General features: G+C 43.8%; 1 protein-coding gene across 1 annotated transcript in view; it reads right to left on the bottom strand.

Moving 5' to 3' along the window:
- Positions 1–425: 425 nt before the first annotated feature.
- bmpr2b (bone morphogenetic protein receptor, type II b (serine/threonine kinase)) overlaps positions 426–16500 on the bottom strand; it is a 28473-nt gene continuing 12398 nt past the window's right edge. Inside the window, exons 2-13 of the mRNA XM_018729543.2 lie at positions 12596–12778; positions 12320–12499; positions 7607–7723; positions 7413–7504; positions 7004–7234; positions 6113–6227; positions 4558–4718; positions 4255–4402; positions 4023–4159; positions 3623–3795; positions 2184–3523; positions 426–1127 (exon numbers count right to left, since the gene is read on the bottom strand). Of these exons, the coding sequence (XP_018585059.2) occupies positions 850–1127; positions 2184–3523; positions 3623–3795; positions 4023–4159; positions 4255–4402; positions 4558–4718; positions 6113–6227; positions 7004–7234; positions 7413–7504; positions 7607–7723; positions 12320–12499; positions 12596–12778 (3155 nt within the window). The 3' untranslated portion in view covers positions 426–849. The remainder of the gene's footprint in view (positions 1128–2183; positions 3524–3622; positions 3796–4022; positions 4160–4254; positions 4403–4557; positions 4719–6112; positions 6228–7003; positions 7235–7412; positions 7505–7606; positions 7724–12319; positions 12500–12595; positions 12779–16500) is intronic.

Raw genomic sequence — 16500 nt, 5'->3', positions numbered from 1 at the left:
ATAGTACTTTACAGCTGTTTTTTTTTTTTAAAAGCCAGCTTTGCTTTCATTCATGTGCTTTCTGCTGTTTTCCAAAGGACAAACACAAAAATGAGTCATGATCAAGTGTTTGCTTTTTCATCCCTTTGATTTTGATGCTATTATTGAGAAAGTGATTCTCCCCCACCCCTCGCAGGAGCAGGTTGATAAATGCACAGGCTTGCAACAGCTCAAAAGTGGATGGCTTACAATCTTAAACTGTTTAAAAAACACATTAAATAAACAGCACCTGAAAGCAAGTCTATTGCACATTTAAAAAATGGATAAAAAATATGGGAAGCATAAATGTACTGGGCATAATGTTCAAAATCCAATCTATTTTCTCCAGAAACCAATTTTTAATGACCACCTACTGTAATTAGGCTGTTTATATAGATATAGATACATTTGCACAGGTCTCTATGAACAGTTCACTTTGATTGTAATAACCATTTTCACTTTAAGACCAATACTTACAGTATTTTGCATGGTCACTGGGCATAGACTTAACGTGACTGATCACTTCAAAGTGCAAAAAAAATGTGAATACAATTAATATAATGAAAAAAAGAGACAATGGAAGCATGAAGCCAATGTTGCTGCATAGAATGGCCCTATTTAAAGCATTTGTCGAAAGGTACTTGGAGAAATTCAAAAAGCAAACTTCAAAATTAAGTGCTTGATTTTTTCTTTTTCCAAGACTTTTTCCAATCCATGTTCCTTAGTGAATCTGACACAAATCAGGATGAAATAGATACATGGAGCAAAATGAAAAGTGCCAACACTCCTCAGTACAGCTTCAGTTGATCCAGCACTGCTGCAGGCTAGAGTTCACAGACAGGTCATGCTGGTGGTGTCAGAGGCCGTGGTAGCAGTGGAGGTGCCCCCTCCTACCAAAAAAACGGTAGTGCTGGATTTAGGCCGGCTACCTCCTAGCTGTGGTTGGATCTGGGTGCGATATGCAGTCCCAACATCGATCTCTCCATCCAGGGCACTGGTAGGAATGACCCAGGTGGAGGGACGCCAACGCTTTAGTGAGTATGGGGTCTTCACTCGCCTTTTGATCTTTTCTCCTGATCCCGCTTTTTCATCCTGCACTGTTTCTTCCCCTGCAAAACACCACAATCTTACTGAACATTATGCATGATATTCCAAAACAACTAATGACAAATTTGCTACCACCACCATTGTTTGCAAAACTCACATGCTCAACAATTAAATGCTTCTCTAAGCAAATATTACATTTCATTTGAGCTACTTTACAGTTACAGAACATGTAACTGGAGATCTGCGTTACATTGTAGTATGGGAGGAGCTAACACAAAGTGCTAAGGAAATTAGAGCCACAGAATGGTGTTCTCATGATGCAGAGAGAAACACAAAGTATGTGCGCTCCACATCACAGCCATCATAAGCCTTTCATGTTTATCAAGTACAGATGTGATCCACATTTACATTTGTTCATTTAGTATATGCTTTTCTCCAAAGCGACTTCCAGTGAACACTATGTAGTGTTATCAGCCCACACTGTATTCACCAAGGTAATTCACACTGCTAGATACACTACTTACAATGAGTCACTCACTCCTAAAGTAATGAAACACACTTTCTGTCACACACACACACACACACACACACAATGGGTGATTTTTAGTTACCAATCCATCTGAACAACATGCCTTTAGAGTAAGGGAAGAAACACACAAAGACACGAGGCAACAAGCAAACTCTACACAAGCTGAGCGGGGATTGAACCCACATTCTCTTGCACTGCCCAGATACTGAGGAAACGCTATTTGCTGTGCCACTCGCACAGAAGCCTTGTGTTTTTAGAATTTGATCAAAACATTCAACAGTGTATTTTACCTGTTTTCTGTTGATATTTTCAGCAGTTACAGCTGTTTTCTTTCAAATTATGTGCAACATATTGCTTGGGGCAACATGGGACTGAAGTGCATAAGCAAGGGTTCCCCCCCCCTTTTTGCAAAAATGTACCTTTTGCCACCCCCGGATTATCACAATTACAGTGTTTTAAGAACCAGTTTCCTGATTTGATAATTTATGCAAATGCCAGTTAAAGACTTGGAATGACAAAAGGTCACTCATATCTCTGCATTTCCTTGGAGGGAGCAAATGGGAAGGAGCCAAAGAAAGAAATATCATACCAAAGACAGAAGAACAGCCCAACGTAGTGACAGACAGATCCAAGGAGTTGGGCCTTTCTGGTCTCCTTGGTTTGGGAAGCCGCAGCTGGGCCCTCTCCTGGGAGTCCGCAGATGCAGTTGGAGGGTCAGGGACAGACACGGATGCATGCGCCTCAGCTGGGGGAGCCACAGGGGCTTCCTCTGGGGGCCCATCACTCCCACTGCCAACAGCATCCTTGCCATTACTGTTGTTGTTATTGGAGTTAGTGTGGCTAGTGTGGCGCTGGTCATGGGCGGTGGGCTGCTCCCTCCTCAGAAGTGGCTCATGCTCATCTGGGCTACAAGTGATGTTTAGACGACTATCCTCTCCACTGAGCTGCGCCTGCAGTAAGGGGCCAGTTCCATCTGCCTGGGGGCCTACTGGGTTTACGTTTCCAAACTGGGCACTGGTGGAGGAAGATGCGCCCACATAGCCATTAACCACTACGCCACCTGGGGCACCCCGAATGCCCTGTGTGTGGCTGGTTATGGTGACCAGGTGTGGCTCAGCAGTAGTGATAGCGTTCAGCTTGGCAACCCCCGTCTCCACTTGCTTCAAATTGGACTTGTGTTTTCCAAACTTGAGGCGCAGGGAGGATTCCTTGGGAGGGTTCCTGAGAGGGAGGCTGGTAGGCCGCTTTGGCAGATTTTGCTGCTTGGGCAAGGGAAAAGCAGCCACTGGGGGGTCACACGCCCCACCAGCTATTGCCGCAAAGTCTGCCTGTCCCAAGCCGGCCGTCCCAGTGCTCCCCGAGACCTCAGCGGCCAGCTTGATGAGGGGATAAAGCAAACTGGAGCTCCCAGAGCTCAGTTGGTCAGGGACACTGAACTGCTTCAGTGAGTGCTCCATTAAGTTCTCGTCAGAGCTCTCTTTCAGATTCTTGTCGACCTCTTTGGGGTCCAGCTTGGTGGTCTCTAGATCCTCTTCTGTGAGCTGCAGGCACACAGGGACAGATCCTTTGACCCCACCAGTTGGCCCTTTATCAATGCACTCTGACTCAGAGATGATGGTCATGACTGTATTAGGTGTCAGCCCAGAGGTGGTAGTGGCAGTGGCAGACAGGCTGGTTCCACTAGCCTCTGGACTTGGCAGCCGGGCCTGGGCCTGCTGGCGCTCGTAATTGATCGAATTCCGGTTCTTCTCTCCTGCTCCAGCTGATCCATTTCCAGCTCCGGCCACCCCATTTATGGGGCAGGTTGCCAAGGCAGACATGTCAATTGGAAGGTTCTTCAACACCCCTTCATGCTCTTCTATGTATGAGGAAGATGAGTATTCAGGGTAAGGCCCTACCTTTGGTACCTGGCGACTATGGGACAAGTTTCTGCAAAAAACACAGTGAAACTGAGTATTTCTGTCATCTGATGAAAACCAAGCAACACCAGAAGCGATTTCATATTGTTTTGTCCTGTTTGGAATGTACCTCTCATTCTGCAGAAGGGTGCTCATGGGGTTGACTGCAGGGCTGACTGACTTGTTCCGGTCCCATATGACCAGTAGCTCAGCCATGCGCTCCTCAGCACACTGCGCTGTAAGTCGTGCTTCAGCATCTGGGTCCCAACAATCCTCCACTGTCTCCTTCAAGGAGCGCACTGCCTGGGGAAGGAGTCACACAGGTCACATCAACTGACCAGTTATATAGCACAGAGAGGCTGGGAACAGACATGGGGTTATGTATGTAGGACATAATAATATAGCTCTCTTGAGGCGTAAGATCAGGTATCAGCTGAGCACACAAAACCAAAACACTTGGGGAGGGAAAACAGACACGGCCGGAGTGAAAGTATGTACTTCTGATGGAATCTCCACAAGTTTGTCCTCACCAGGCTGTTCTCCTTCCACGCCTCAGGGAACTTGGGCCGCTGCTTTTCTCTGGACACCAGCACCTGCATATCTTCAAAGGAGGGGTGATTCCCTGCCTCTGCCTGATAGGCCATCTGGTACTCTGGCACAGTCTCCCCTAAACATGAACACAGTATGGAAGAAGTCAGGATGGATATTTTGGAGAACATCGGTAGAAGACAAAGGGTAATAGTTAGAGATCTGTGGGTTCACCTGGGAAGAGGTCAGTGCATCGCATGAAGGTTTCCCAGTATATGAGTCCAAGGGCATACATGTCCACTTGTTTGAGTGCTGACTCACAGTCTCGAAGGTTCACCGCACCCTCCAGCACCTCAGGAGCCATGTAGCGAATCGTGCCCACCTGGAGAAAATGAGTTTAAAGGTTCATGAGCACCTTTCACAAGAACAACTGGCACATTTCCCACCTCAGCCATGGTCACAGAATGCAGAATCAGAGTCCATGGAAGTGTTTACTACTAGGGACTGTCCTGTGAACTAGGTGTGGAACAGGCTCACCTCACTGATGGCTGCATTCTCCTCCTCTCCAGGCCGTGTCAACCGGTTCCCCATAAGCTTCATGGACAGTCCAAAGTCACTGATCACACATGTGCCATCCATCTTTACCAGAACATTCCTGCTGTTAAGGTCCCGGTGGGACACCGCAGGCTTGTAGGTGTCTACAGTTGGAGATGGAAAAAAAACTTCATATTAATTGCTGCTGGAACTAGGATGGAATCACTGGAGGACAATCTGTGTGTATTTCCTTCCTACTAGATGCTCTAGACATGCATCAGTGTATCATAGTAAAAGTTTCCAGCTCAATACATTAAGTTTAAGCTTTTTTCTATGTTGCAAAAACCCAAAGAGCAAACTGCACTGGCACTCCAGAACAGCATAACCACAAAGTAAATAATGAACATATTACATTGCTGATTTCAGTCCCACACCTCATTACTGCAGTAATACCGTCTAGATCAAGGTATCTAGCCTGAATAGCTCCATTTACGGATACTGTGCTGTATAAATTTATACTTTTAGATGATTCTGATAAGAGTATGCACTACAAATGACTACAAACAAGCTGAATGATAATATGCTAAATGACACTGAATAAAGCCTTCAACAGAAACAGCATGTCCTCTAGTGGGCACTATGAGAAACACACCACAGCTATAACTGCTCTCATTTTCTTTACACCCCCTCTACCCCAGCTTCAGAATCTAAAGTTCAGGTTGGAATATTTAAAGACCTTTTGAAAATGACGCTTGCATTTTGATAAGACCTCCATTTAATAAAAGAAAAAAAAAAAAAAAAAAAACAACATGAAAGTGTGTCTACTCTCTAGCTTCGTAGTACTGGGATTCAACATAACAGTTTTCTTCTGTCCTGGAAATAAGAAATGTCATTACCTCCAACTCTGCAGTTATCATTTTGATATTTTCCTCCCGTTTCATGTCTATTTATGTTTAAAGGTAAATCTCATGGTGGCCAGTCTGTCTGCCCTGCCTCCCCATAAAAGAAAAATTTTATACTGAACTGAAGACCAGTCAGCACTGGTCTCCACTCACTGCATTATAATGTAAGAGTTTGCCACCCATCACTGTAACAAAGAAACACAGCTGCCACTAATTTTGCTAGAAATACTACCTACATACCTACAATAAAAATGCCTTGCTGCCTCCTTCAGAGAAAATGCCTTTCTTTGTAAATATTGTTTTCCCTTTAAAAGCCAGAGTTTACGTGGCAATGGCCAGTTGGACAGCTGAAGGGCATTTACCAGTTGGATGTTAGGAGATATTTCTCTAAATAGTAGTCTTCACACGCAGTCCAACCACATTTCCTCAATGGCTATTTTTCTTTGTCCTACTTTTAGCCCACACCACACACTCCTGCCAAGCCTTCTTGGTCTCCAAGTCAGTCAGAGAGGAAATCCATGAGTGCATATAGATAATGTTACTCCGAGAGAGTGTGCTGTCTGACTGCGCAAGACTGATAAGCAAACAGTCAGAACCCTGTTGGTAGTGCACAGGTATGAGGATTTTTAAGCTCAGGTTGGATGACGACTGCTCACCTCCTCGCAGCAGCTCAGTGTGCAGGTAGGCGAGGCCTCGGGTCATGGAGTGGGCAAGGCGGCAGCAGCTCACCCAGTCTCCAGTATGCAGGGTCAGGTATTGGCACAGGGAACCCTTTGGAAGAAAGATTACTCCATCACCACACCTTCAATGCTCAAACATATGAGGAATAATCACATACTGCCATGAAGGGATACCAGTACTAATTTGAGGCAGGTGCTCACTCATTACTTGCTCTTGATTAGCACTGTTAACACTAAGAGTGGGGCAGCAGGTTACCATAGCGGTTACAGCCACTGTTATGCTCTCTAAGAACTCTAAGTCTAAGCATTCAATTACCGCTCCTGTTAGAGTACCATTGATTTAGATGCTTACAGTGAATTGCAGTAGTAAGAATTACCCAGCTGTATGGACAGTCTAGACTTTGTTCCCCACAGCTGCTCTATATTCCCCCCAACAATGCTGCCTACATGTACAATATCTGATCAGCACTTATTCACTGTTTTTCCACTAACTGCTCCACTCCTTTGGTTTCTTTATCCCGTTTCTGTATTGTATTGTCCTCATTTTGATTTGAACTGTCGTAAACTTGCACTACGCAGGACTTGCACTGTATAAGCATTGGAGATTACCTCCATTTACTGCTACTATTTATTATACAATTTATTCTGTTTTGTTTTCTACTGTTTATTTTTCCTTTGTATTTTTTTCCAGACTGTATATTTTATATTTGTATGTTTCAACAAACTCTGGCACAAATAGAAATCTATTATACAATGACAAAGGTCAAACAAACCAAACGGGGAATCATTCTAAGGAGCTTAATATACAAACCTCACATTTTAATTCACTTTGGAAAAAAATGATCAACTAAGTGAATAAATACTCACATGAGGATAGTATTCCATTACCAGAATGTATTCCATGCGCCCATCGGCAGTCAGGCGCTCATCACCAGTGATGAAATGTGCAATGTTGTCATGCTCCAGTAGGGGGAGACGGTAGATTGAGCGCTCATTTAAAAAATTCTGGCAGTTAGTGTAGCAGAACACCTTCACTGCCACAGGCCGCTCATCCAGGGAGCCCTTGTAGACTGAGCCATAACGTCCACGACCAATCATCTGCGAGGTGGGAAGAGAGCACAAGGGTTAGTCAGGAAGAGTGATGGCACCACAGTGACAGGCAGGCTGATAAAACAAAGACATTTATTCATTTTGCAGATGCACATCTCCAAGAACAGTACAAAAATACATGTGCAGATACACAAGTTTCTACTTAAAGTTCATCTTTCAGCATCACCTCCAGGAGCTTCAGGTTGTCCAGGTCCAGTGAGGGCTCTGATGTGGCTGCTTCCATCTTGTCCATGTTCTGGAGCCCCATTTTATGATTTCCTGGTGACCGACATACATGCAGAGGTATTAATGTTTCGGTCATATGACGAGAGTACAAAATCTCCTCCAACGCAGGCATTTTAGAAGATAGTGAGGACTCACCAGTCCACATGCGAGAGCCTAAGAAGATTCCAACAATGAGGACTGCTACTATGGAGACTGTGGCCAGGGCAATGACTATGGCTTCCTCCTGGTACAGCTGTTGAGAGTCTAATGGAGCTGGAAAAAAGCAAAGAACATGATCAGGTCAAGTACAAAGGATAAATGATAAAAGGCTCATTTACAGCACTGATCAACAGGAAATACAGTGGGGAGGTTAGCCCGCAACATAGGAAACTACTGTATGCGCCTACCATATACCATATAGTATCTATTGCCAAGTCTTGCAGTTTCGCCCAATCTTGGATTAGCAGAAATACTACTCACAAGCATGAGTCTACCCATTTCCTTTTGCCTCCCATGCCACCTAAAAGGTGGCAAGTGATAAGCCCATATTCAGAAGCCATATTCCTATTTTGAGAGGAGTAAAGCAAACCTGTTTGCACTTGAATTATGATGAAAGGTAAGAGCCTACAAATGTGCATTAGCTGCTTCATACAACACCATTTTATAGCATTTTCAAAACAATTTATAACTGGAACCTGCAAGACAAGTATATTTCACTGCTGTATGACCCAGCCACTGTGATGCACTTCAGCCTAACGCTTACTTGACTGTTGAGGTTGACCAGGTTCAAAAAGACGGCAAAACTACAAACATCTTCAAACATGTCAACTTGCAAAATTTTCATTTCAAAGCAGCAGTTGGTGATAATGAGCATAGACCTCTCAGCACCCCACTTATCTGTGAAGATCAAAGAGCAGGCTGTACACACACACACACACACACAGATCTTCTGGAGTCAGATCCTAACCTAGAATGCAGCATGCTGAAGCCCATTTCCCCACAGTTCTATCTCCACTCACTTTCTGGCTCCCTTCCCCCGTTCATGTCATCAGCTTTTTTTGCAGTCACTCCTAAACCCCCTCCGAAGGTCTTATCTGGGGGCATGTTTTCAAAGCTGCAGTTTGTGACTGTGGCCTTCTTTTGGAGAAACAAACCATTTCAACTCCTTCTCTTACACACACAGCTGAGCGTGCACAGGCAGGCACAAGCAATAGACTGACTACTGGGAGACAGCAGTAAAGAGTGACAGGGGGTGAGCTCAATCCAAATATGTCGCCCTACACCCCCAAAACAAGGCAAGTTTTCAGCATAACCACAAACATACGTGTGAACAGGAAGGAATTACTGATAAGAGGGAACGAAAGAAAAAACAGAGCAGGAACATAATGTCTACAAACTCAAAAGTGGCTTTCTATCTGCAGCAAGACACATGGGTTACTGGGAGGTGGAAGGGATGCAGTTTGGCAGAACTCGGTTGAGAAGCTCAGAGATGGCAGCCATTCCAAATAGAACACAAAGTCCTAATATTCTCCTCATACCCAGCTGACAGTTATTTACCAAACAATGGACTTTTACCCTCTAGCGTGGCTATTTCAGAAATTAATGTTCATCTGTAACACTGGAAGCATCATTACACGGGTGTTGTCAATACACTTGCTTCAGTCCTGTGCAGTTGTTCTTTGTCAAGAACACCCATCAGATGCATCTGCTCCACTGCCAAAAAAAAATTATTCACATCAGTTTTTCAGATTCAGACAACTAATTTACTGATACACAAAGCAACTCCCCGCAACAACTATTGCAGCATAATGGATGCTCACTAATTCTAAAAACTGAGGGTCATTGAATTGCTCGAGGAAAAACTGTATAAATGTTTAAATAATTAAAAAGAGTTCATTATACAAAACCATTTTTACATTAGCTAAACAAAAAATCATAATCCTGTCCTTGTTCACCTCAAACAAAAACAACCACACTCCAACTCCTGCTACATCCCTCTGGAGGAAGCTCGTTGCGCAAGATGTCGACTTGCGTCAAAAGATTTGTACATCAAGACTAAAGGTCTGTATTGAGAAATGAGGTAAAAAGGTTTGGGACAGCCAGTACTGGCCCTTCTACGCTAAGAGTGTAAGCCTCAAGCTTCCATACAGGAAGTGGATAACTTTACAACATGTAAAATCATGGCTGTACAGCCAAAGTACCCCCCAAAAGAGACACATACACAATTTTCATAATGCATGTTCTGAACGTGACACTGCAGGAAGTTGCTGGTGTCTACACCTTCGCGCTGCGTTTACCTCCACTTGCTCGCTCTTCGCAAGAAAGCATGTGTGTGCGTCTCAAAGAGGCAAAGACCCCTCTGCCCCAAAGGCAGTATACGTAGGCAAACACTTCTCAAATTTCCCATTAAATGGAAGCTAAAAATGTCCCCCCCCCCCCATTAAAGGTCACAATGTAAAAATCAATAGAAAAAGCAGGTGATAAATCCAAAGGACAGGTCTGTTTCAACAGTCAATAAGTTCCCCTTTATTTATGGTTTCATCAGCAGTGAAACAGTTTGCTCTCCCCTCACTGCTGCAGTGCCTTGCCTAATGGATTCTCACCGACACCTACAGAGACACACTCGTGCTGCAGGCTGGCCGACCCGCCTTATTAACATTCGCTTCCTAACCAAGATGGTGAGATGGACACAGCAAAACTGTCATAACATTAATAGCAAACAATACAAATTCACAATAACCCAGAGCTCCAGTTCCCCCATGTAACTTTTAGGAACAGAACACACATAGAGAATGCACAAACACACACCACCCTATCTGCGGCAGCCGTGTGGCCTGTGCCATTCAGGACTGCTCCTCCAGCAAACAACGTATAAATCAATGAGACCCACATATTGGAAGGACTCCAGTCGTGAGCAGAGTCCAGCTGGCACCACACATGCAGAGGGAATCATTCCTTTCTTTTCTATAGGACAAATATGAGGATCTCGCTGCTACCATTTAATTTACAGCAAAGATGCTGAACTCCAGTACTAAGGTCTGGGTGCCTTCATGAAAGGATTCATCTACTTTTCAGGCCTTGCTCAGAGGCTCCTAATACTCACAGTAGCCTACTGCATTCCACAGAAGGCAGGTAGAACAAATCTGCAACCATAACCCAATCTGAACCGCTATGCCTTTCTCTGTGTGTCAGCATCCTACTTTCAGGATTCTTCAGTACTGATGCTTGCAATCATATGCAATCCTTCAACATGGGGCTGAGACTCTGGAGCTAGACATATGGTCTCCCACCTACACTCTTCCTCCAATGGAGTAGCAAAGGAGTAGGCAGAACTCCATGTTGGTCCAGGCCGTTGAGCGTTCCCACACATACACACAAAGCGATCAAGTAAATACATACACACAGCTGTACGGGGCAACATGAAACATGAGACGCCTTACTGTAGCATACTGGGATACAGATGTACCTTTGATGGATGTAATTACACTGTACCACTGCCTGCAGACTGTGTAAGAGTTAACTGTTATTCACAAACAGGCATAGAGGTGTGGTCAGTGAGCTGAGAGAGAGAGGGCTAAATGCATAAGGCTCAGGCGCCAGGCCGGGCTTTGAGGCTGGGTGTTTTTAGGGACAGTGACTAGGAATGAGTCAACATTTCTGCCCAGTAACCATCTTTGCAAGGCCAGTGATTGGACAAGACAAGAAAGCAGGGGGAGGGGCTAAATTTACATTCCTCTCCTACCCATGGCCCCTGTGGTTGGCACACAGCCAATGGGGAGGCAGCCACGCAGACTAGGGCATGAATAAACATTCAGATCATTTTTGTCCATTTTATTGAAGGTTCCATGTGCTACAACAATTTATAGTTGTACAACCTGGCAAGCCACGTGCTATTCCATTTGACCTCCACTCAGACTTTGTAATTTTTGTTTTTCCAAAAATCAATACATGGTGGTTAGGGCCCTTTTTAATCAGTAAACAAGAGGAGAAGTACTTCCAAGGCCGTCTGCCTACTGCATGCAGCCAAATGTCCCTGCCAAGGCTCAGCTGACCCACAAACCTGCTCATACACTGAGGACAGAAAGGTGAAACGAGGTGAGGAAGAAAGGACCACTATTTTTGTTTGCACATTCTCTGACCTTTGGCAAAGAATTTCTATAAATGGGATGGACTAAGGTTTGAGGGAGGACTGATGTCTATGAACACAAAAACACAAACACACGCCACACAGCAAGAAATATGAACGTGCACAGTCACACGCATCTTAGAAGAGCCACAAGCCACTGTGCTCACTGTGGGAGAATCAATTTCAATGATTCAGGAGGACTGAGAGAAAACTGCACGTGCGCACACACAGATGAGGCATGAGTGAATCTAATGAACAAAGGGTCTGTTTCCTGAGGATTAAAGCCCCTGTGCTTGCAGCTCAGCTCCTGCAGGATTAGCGATCGCACACACTTGCCAACAACGATAAGACATCAGAGAGGAAAACCTTCCAATTAGACATGGGGAGAGAGGCAGACAGGGCATTTGAACTTGCAAATTGGCACCTTTAAAATGTTTAGTCAAATTCAACGTAAAACTATTCCAAGTCTCAGGCTAGCAGAGACACAAAACAGCATTAGTTCTTCAGTACCAGAAACAGAAACACTCCCTAGAGATGAAATTATCAGCATATCTAGGGCACAAAAATATGTGGCCCTGGCAGAAGTATAAAATGTTTGCTAGGTAAAAATAGAAACAAAGAAGTGATACAAAAAAACACTTTCCTCCAATGCACTCCAACTCCTATCCCATCTCTCCCTTCATCTTATATCCTGCCACCCCTTGCCATCTCATCCCTTGTTACGCCCTCAGTCCCTGACTCACAGAGTGGTTGAGCACTGGTGGGATCGGCCAAGGAGAAGTCCTCGGTGAAGTTCAGGTTGCACATGTTTGTGCTGCAGCAGCAAAAGCGGTAGGTTCCATTCTGCATGTTTGAGGGTGTTGCTGTAACCACACATTGGTCATCATGGCACTCTTGGTGGTCACCAATGTGGGTCCAGCAGCCTGTTGGGAGACAGGCAGTCAGTGAGACAGCAGCTTTCTGAGAGATCGCTGGGCGAGGACAGCCGAGCAGGTCACTTGATCATACAGCCAACACACCTTGCTTGACCAGCCTGACATGCCCATCACGGGTCTTCTCCCACAGGCCATAACAGCGACTGCCCTGGACACAGCGCACTGTAGTGTTCTCCCACCAGGTGCGCCCCTCATCTTCCACATGCTGCCCATCTAGTTGATGCTCCTGGTCGTAGAATGCACACTCTCGCTCCTCACTCTGAGCAGCTAAGGACAGGAAAAGGGAAAGAGAGGATGAGTCAGAACATTCATCACCACCATCACTATTCCCAGCACCAAAACCATCACCATCCCTAAGACAATCATGATCTTCATTGTCACCAAAATTATGCTCATCATTACCATCATAAAAATGATCATTATCTTCCTTCTCATCACCACAATTGCACTCTCCAAAATCATAATTACCAACACAATCACTACACAGGCATATAGGCACAATGAGATCTACAGTAACCTGACAATACATAGTTACATGAACTATTTGGTCTTTTCTGTTAGACACACCACAGATGCAGAGATCATTGGGAGGCCCCTTAAGTCTAGAGTCTAAACATCTGCAACAAAAACACAGAAAATTATGTTTTTCAAAAAATCATAAAGGCTTAAAATCATCCCACAAAATACTGCATTTACCTTACCTTCCAATCTAAATATACACCCCACTGTTTAACTCAAGTCCTCACTGGGATCTCAGGTGACATGACTGACTCAAACTAACCTGTGTTCCTGTCCAGTGTTTAGCAGAGATAACCATCTACATCATTTTGCATACATAAACATTGCAATCTACAGTGGTGTGCTTCTGCATTATGACCAGTACCTGGGGCAGATCAAGTAATGCACAGAGTATGTGCAACAAGAGTATCTCAGCTGTCATTTGTGGCTCTGCACAGACATGCTGTCATTCTGGCTGCCAGTCTCCTAAGCCACACCGCTCAAGATCTACTCAATATTCACATCACCTAGCGTGTCAAGACATCACATTTATCTCTGCTTTTGAAGACTGACTGGAGAAAAAATGAGGGTAATAAGAGTGGCGGTAGATACAGTGAGAAGTAGAAAAACAGCACACAAGACAAACTGTAAGGCTGAACAACCTTGTTCTTACCTTACAAATCCTTTAAGTTGAAGAAACTTCAAGTTTAGATATGGATGGGCAGCTTTACAGATGTATAGTATAGATTACAGCTTTTCCATCAGATGGTGGTGTCCAAAGCTACAGTGCAGCATTTGTCTACCACCCTTCCAGTCTTGCCTAGGGTCATATTTGAGCAAGGGTAGTACTGCTGGTGGGAGAAATGTCTGCGATTTTTGCTCCAGTCTACCTACTGTAGCCCCTTGCTTTCAGCTCCTGTGCTAGGATCCCTTGAAAAACTAATAGAATTAAACTCCACTGACTGATCTTCTGAGGCAAGGGCCTGAGCTCTCCAGTGTCATAGCAACCACGGACCTAACTACGATGAAAGGCTGTCATTTGGTACCACACCTCACAAGAGAGATTTACCCATTGCCCAGTTAAACCCACCCATTTGGAGACCACAGGACACTAGACAACCCTTAGCACTGGAGGGTGGGGTTAGGGCTAAAAAAAGAGAAGCAATCTTCAGAGACTGACAGGAATAATAAAAACTGATTTGCGCTGGTGGGAACTACTGTGAGTAATGGATTTTGAGGCAGCAGCAGAAAAAGAAATCGCCCTCCATGCATTTCCTGACTGGTCTTCTTGGTTAACCTGTGGGCAGACTTGGATGGAGTGCTCACCCCATGAGAGCTCTCATTTCTTGATTTTAAAAAGAAGAGTAGAATAGACAACATCACACCCTGAGTCTTCAGACTACAACTGCCTCTTACTGCTGCCCCTCTTGACACCAAGGACTGTTAAAAACAATCAACATTCATCTATGCACCTCTGGTTCAAAGGGTGCGATGCTGCAACATCACGGTTGATAGTTTAGACCACAACAATTGCCCATGCTGACACTGCATTCGACCATCTCTTGTTACAGTTGGCCAACTTTATACACACAACAGCAATTACATTCAATATTAGTAAATTTGAAGTCATTCATTTAGTCAACACTTTCTCCAAAGCAGCTTACAATGTGAGGTTTTTAATACTTATTTAATCATTTAGACAGCCCAATTATTTTAACTGGAGCAATTCACAATAAGTACCTTGGTCAGGGGTACAACAGGAACAGAGATTCAAACACAAGGTGATGGCTCTGTTATGCTACCTCTTGAGCTCCAGAAATAAATTCTTGGTGACTCCACACCTAAAAAGTTGGGAAACTAAAAATATGACTTTTAAGCTCCCTTTAAAGGGGTTTTGCTTGGTGAAGACATCCCACAGTCATGTTTCAGTTTACTGTCCTTATGTCATTTTCTTAAAAATCCTTCCCTCAGTGTACAGGAAAAAAATAATGGTACTTTTGCTGAAAAACATTTTCTGTAAACGATTCTTTCATAATGAAAGAAACTACTGTAACCACAAATACATTTAAAATTATTCAGATTTTTTTGGCTTGACAATATGAACACACCCAGAATATTGCAACTGCTATTCCATACTACTCCAAAACACTCAAGAGTCAAGTGTAACATGTTGCAGTGCTTCATATCTCAGGCAAAATTAATCTGAATCATACCACTCTTCATCATAGAAAAAACCAATGCATGTCTTATTCCTGAAGCAGTTATTCATGGTACCTAGCTCAATTCCACTATCAACCCTACTTTACCACGTAAAATGTCAGTGTGGTCATGTAACAGAGAAAAAGATGCCACTTAAACCTCTAAGTGATGATCACATGTGCCAATTCAAACTATTTTCATGTGTGGGACATGAGAATTTGTACTGCTGAAATGTTGCAAGGAATAACTGCACAGCTTCAGGTATAACAACAGTTACAACTGATTGCCATTGCTGAGGTTTTCCATCCAACTGTATTCAGATCCTGTGGTTGCTGTAAGGCTGTGGGCATCTAAAAACTGCATAAACCTAGATGTTGACACCTGAGAGCAGGACACATTTTGATTTTGCCAAAATGACAGGCCCATTTATTAATACCAATGTATTGAAAACAAGACCTCAGGGAAACAGAAATGAGTCAGTTCAAACTCCATTCAATGGTCCCTCTGACATACAGCCACCTCAGAAACTAAAAACTTTACAAAAAGGTGTCATCAAAATTAACAGCTTCCTTTCATAAGCTTCATATAATCTTGTTCCTATTAGGAGTACATCACCACACTAGAAAAGGCAGCAATGCTGAGCATGTAACAATCCAAACACCCCACAACAGCTGGCCTAGCGAGGGTGGAGTGTCTGACAGAGCGAGAGAGAGTCAGACAACGAATAGCTCAGCCTGTCTGAGCCCACCCTTCCTTTGTTGAAAGACCTCCCTAAAAACCCTGGGAGGTCCTAATGCCAGCTTAGCCAGAGGCAAGAAAAACTGGAAAAAAAATACAACTCCAGCTGCATGATAAAAAAAACGAGTGGAAATGGATTCCTGATGGGTTCCAGTTCTACTGCCACTTTGAAAACTGTCCAGTTTGCCAGCTGAGGCTGACAGTAAAGTGTTGGAAAAAAAAAAAAAGGTCACCCAGAATACAAGTCCATCTCAGAGGAACACAGCAGACTTGTAACCAAAAACAACCCCTGCTGTGGTGATATTGTCCCAGCTATTCATACCACTTTGTTGTAAGGGATTTTTCAATTCAATACTTATCTATGAAATAAAACAATTTTAAAATGATTATATACTAGAAAGTGTTTCCTATATGGATATATTATATGCACTACAACAACTCCAAATAACATGAACTCCACACTTAGTTAAAAATTCAACTCAAATTTAACCTATTTCAGTAAAACTTGCGTTCGTAAAATTGATTCCTACAATATGCAAATTCAAGATGAGTCC

The sequence above is a fragment of the Scleropages formosus genome, chromosome 12 (assembly GCF_900964775.1).
Source record: "Scleropages formosus chromosome 12, fSclFor1.1, whole genome shotgun sequence".
Taxonomy (NCBI): domain Eukaryota; kingdom Metazoa; phylum Chordata; class Actinopteri; order Osteoglossiformes; family Osteoglossidae; genus Scleropages; species Scleropages formosus.
The sequence above is the reverse complement of the archived record's forward strand: the minus strand, read 5'-3'. Positions and strand labels throughout refer to the sequence as shown.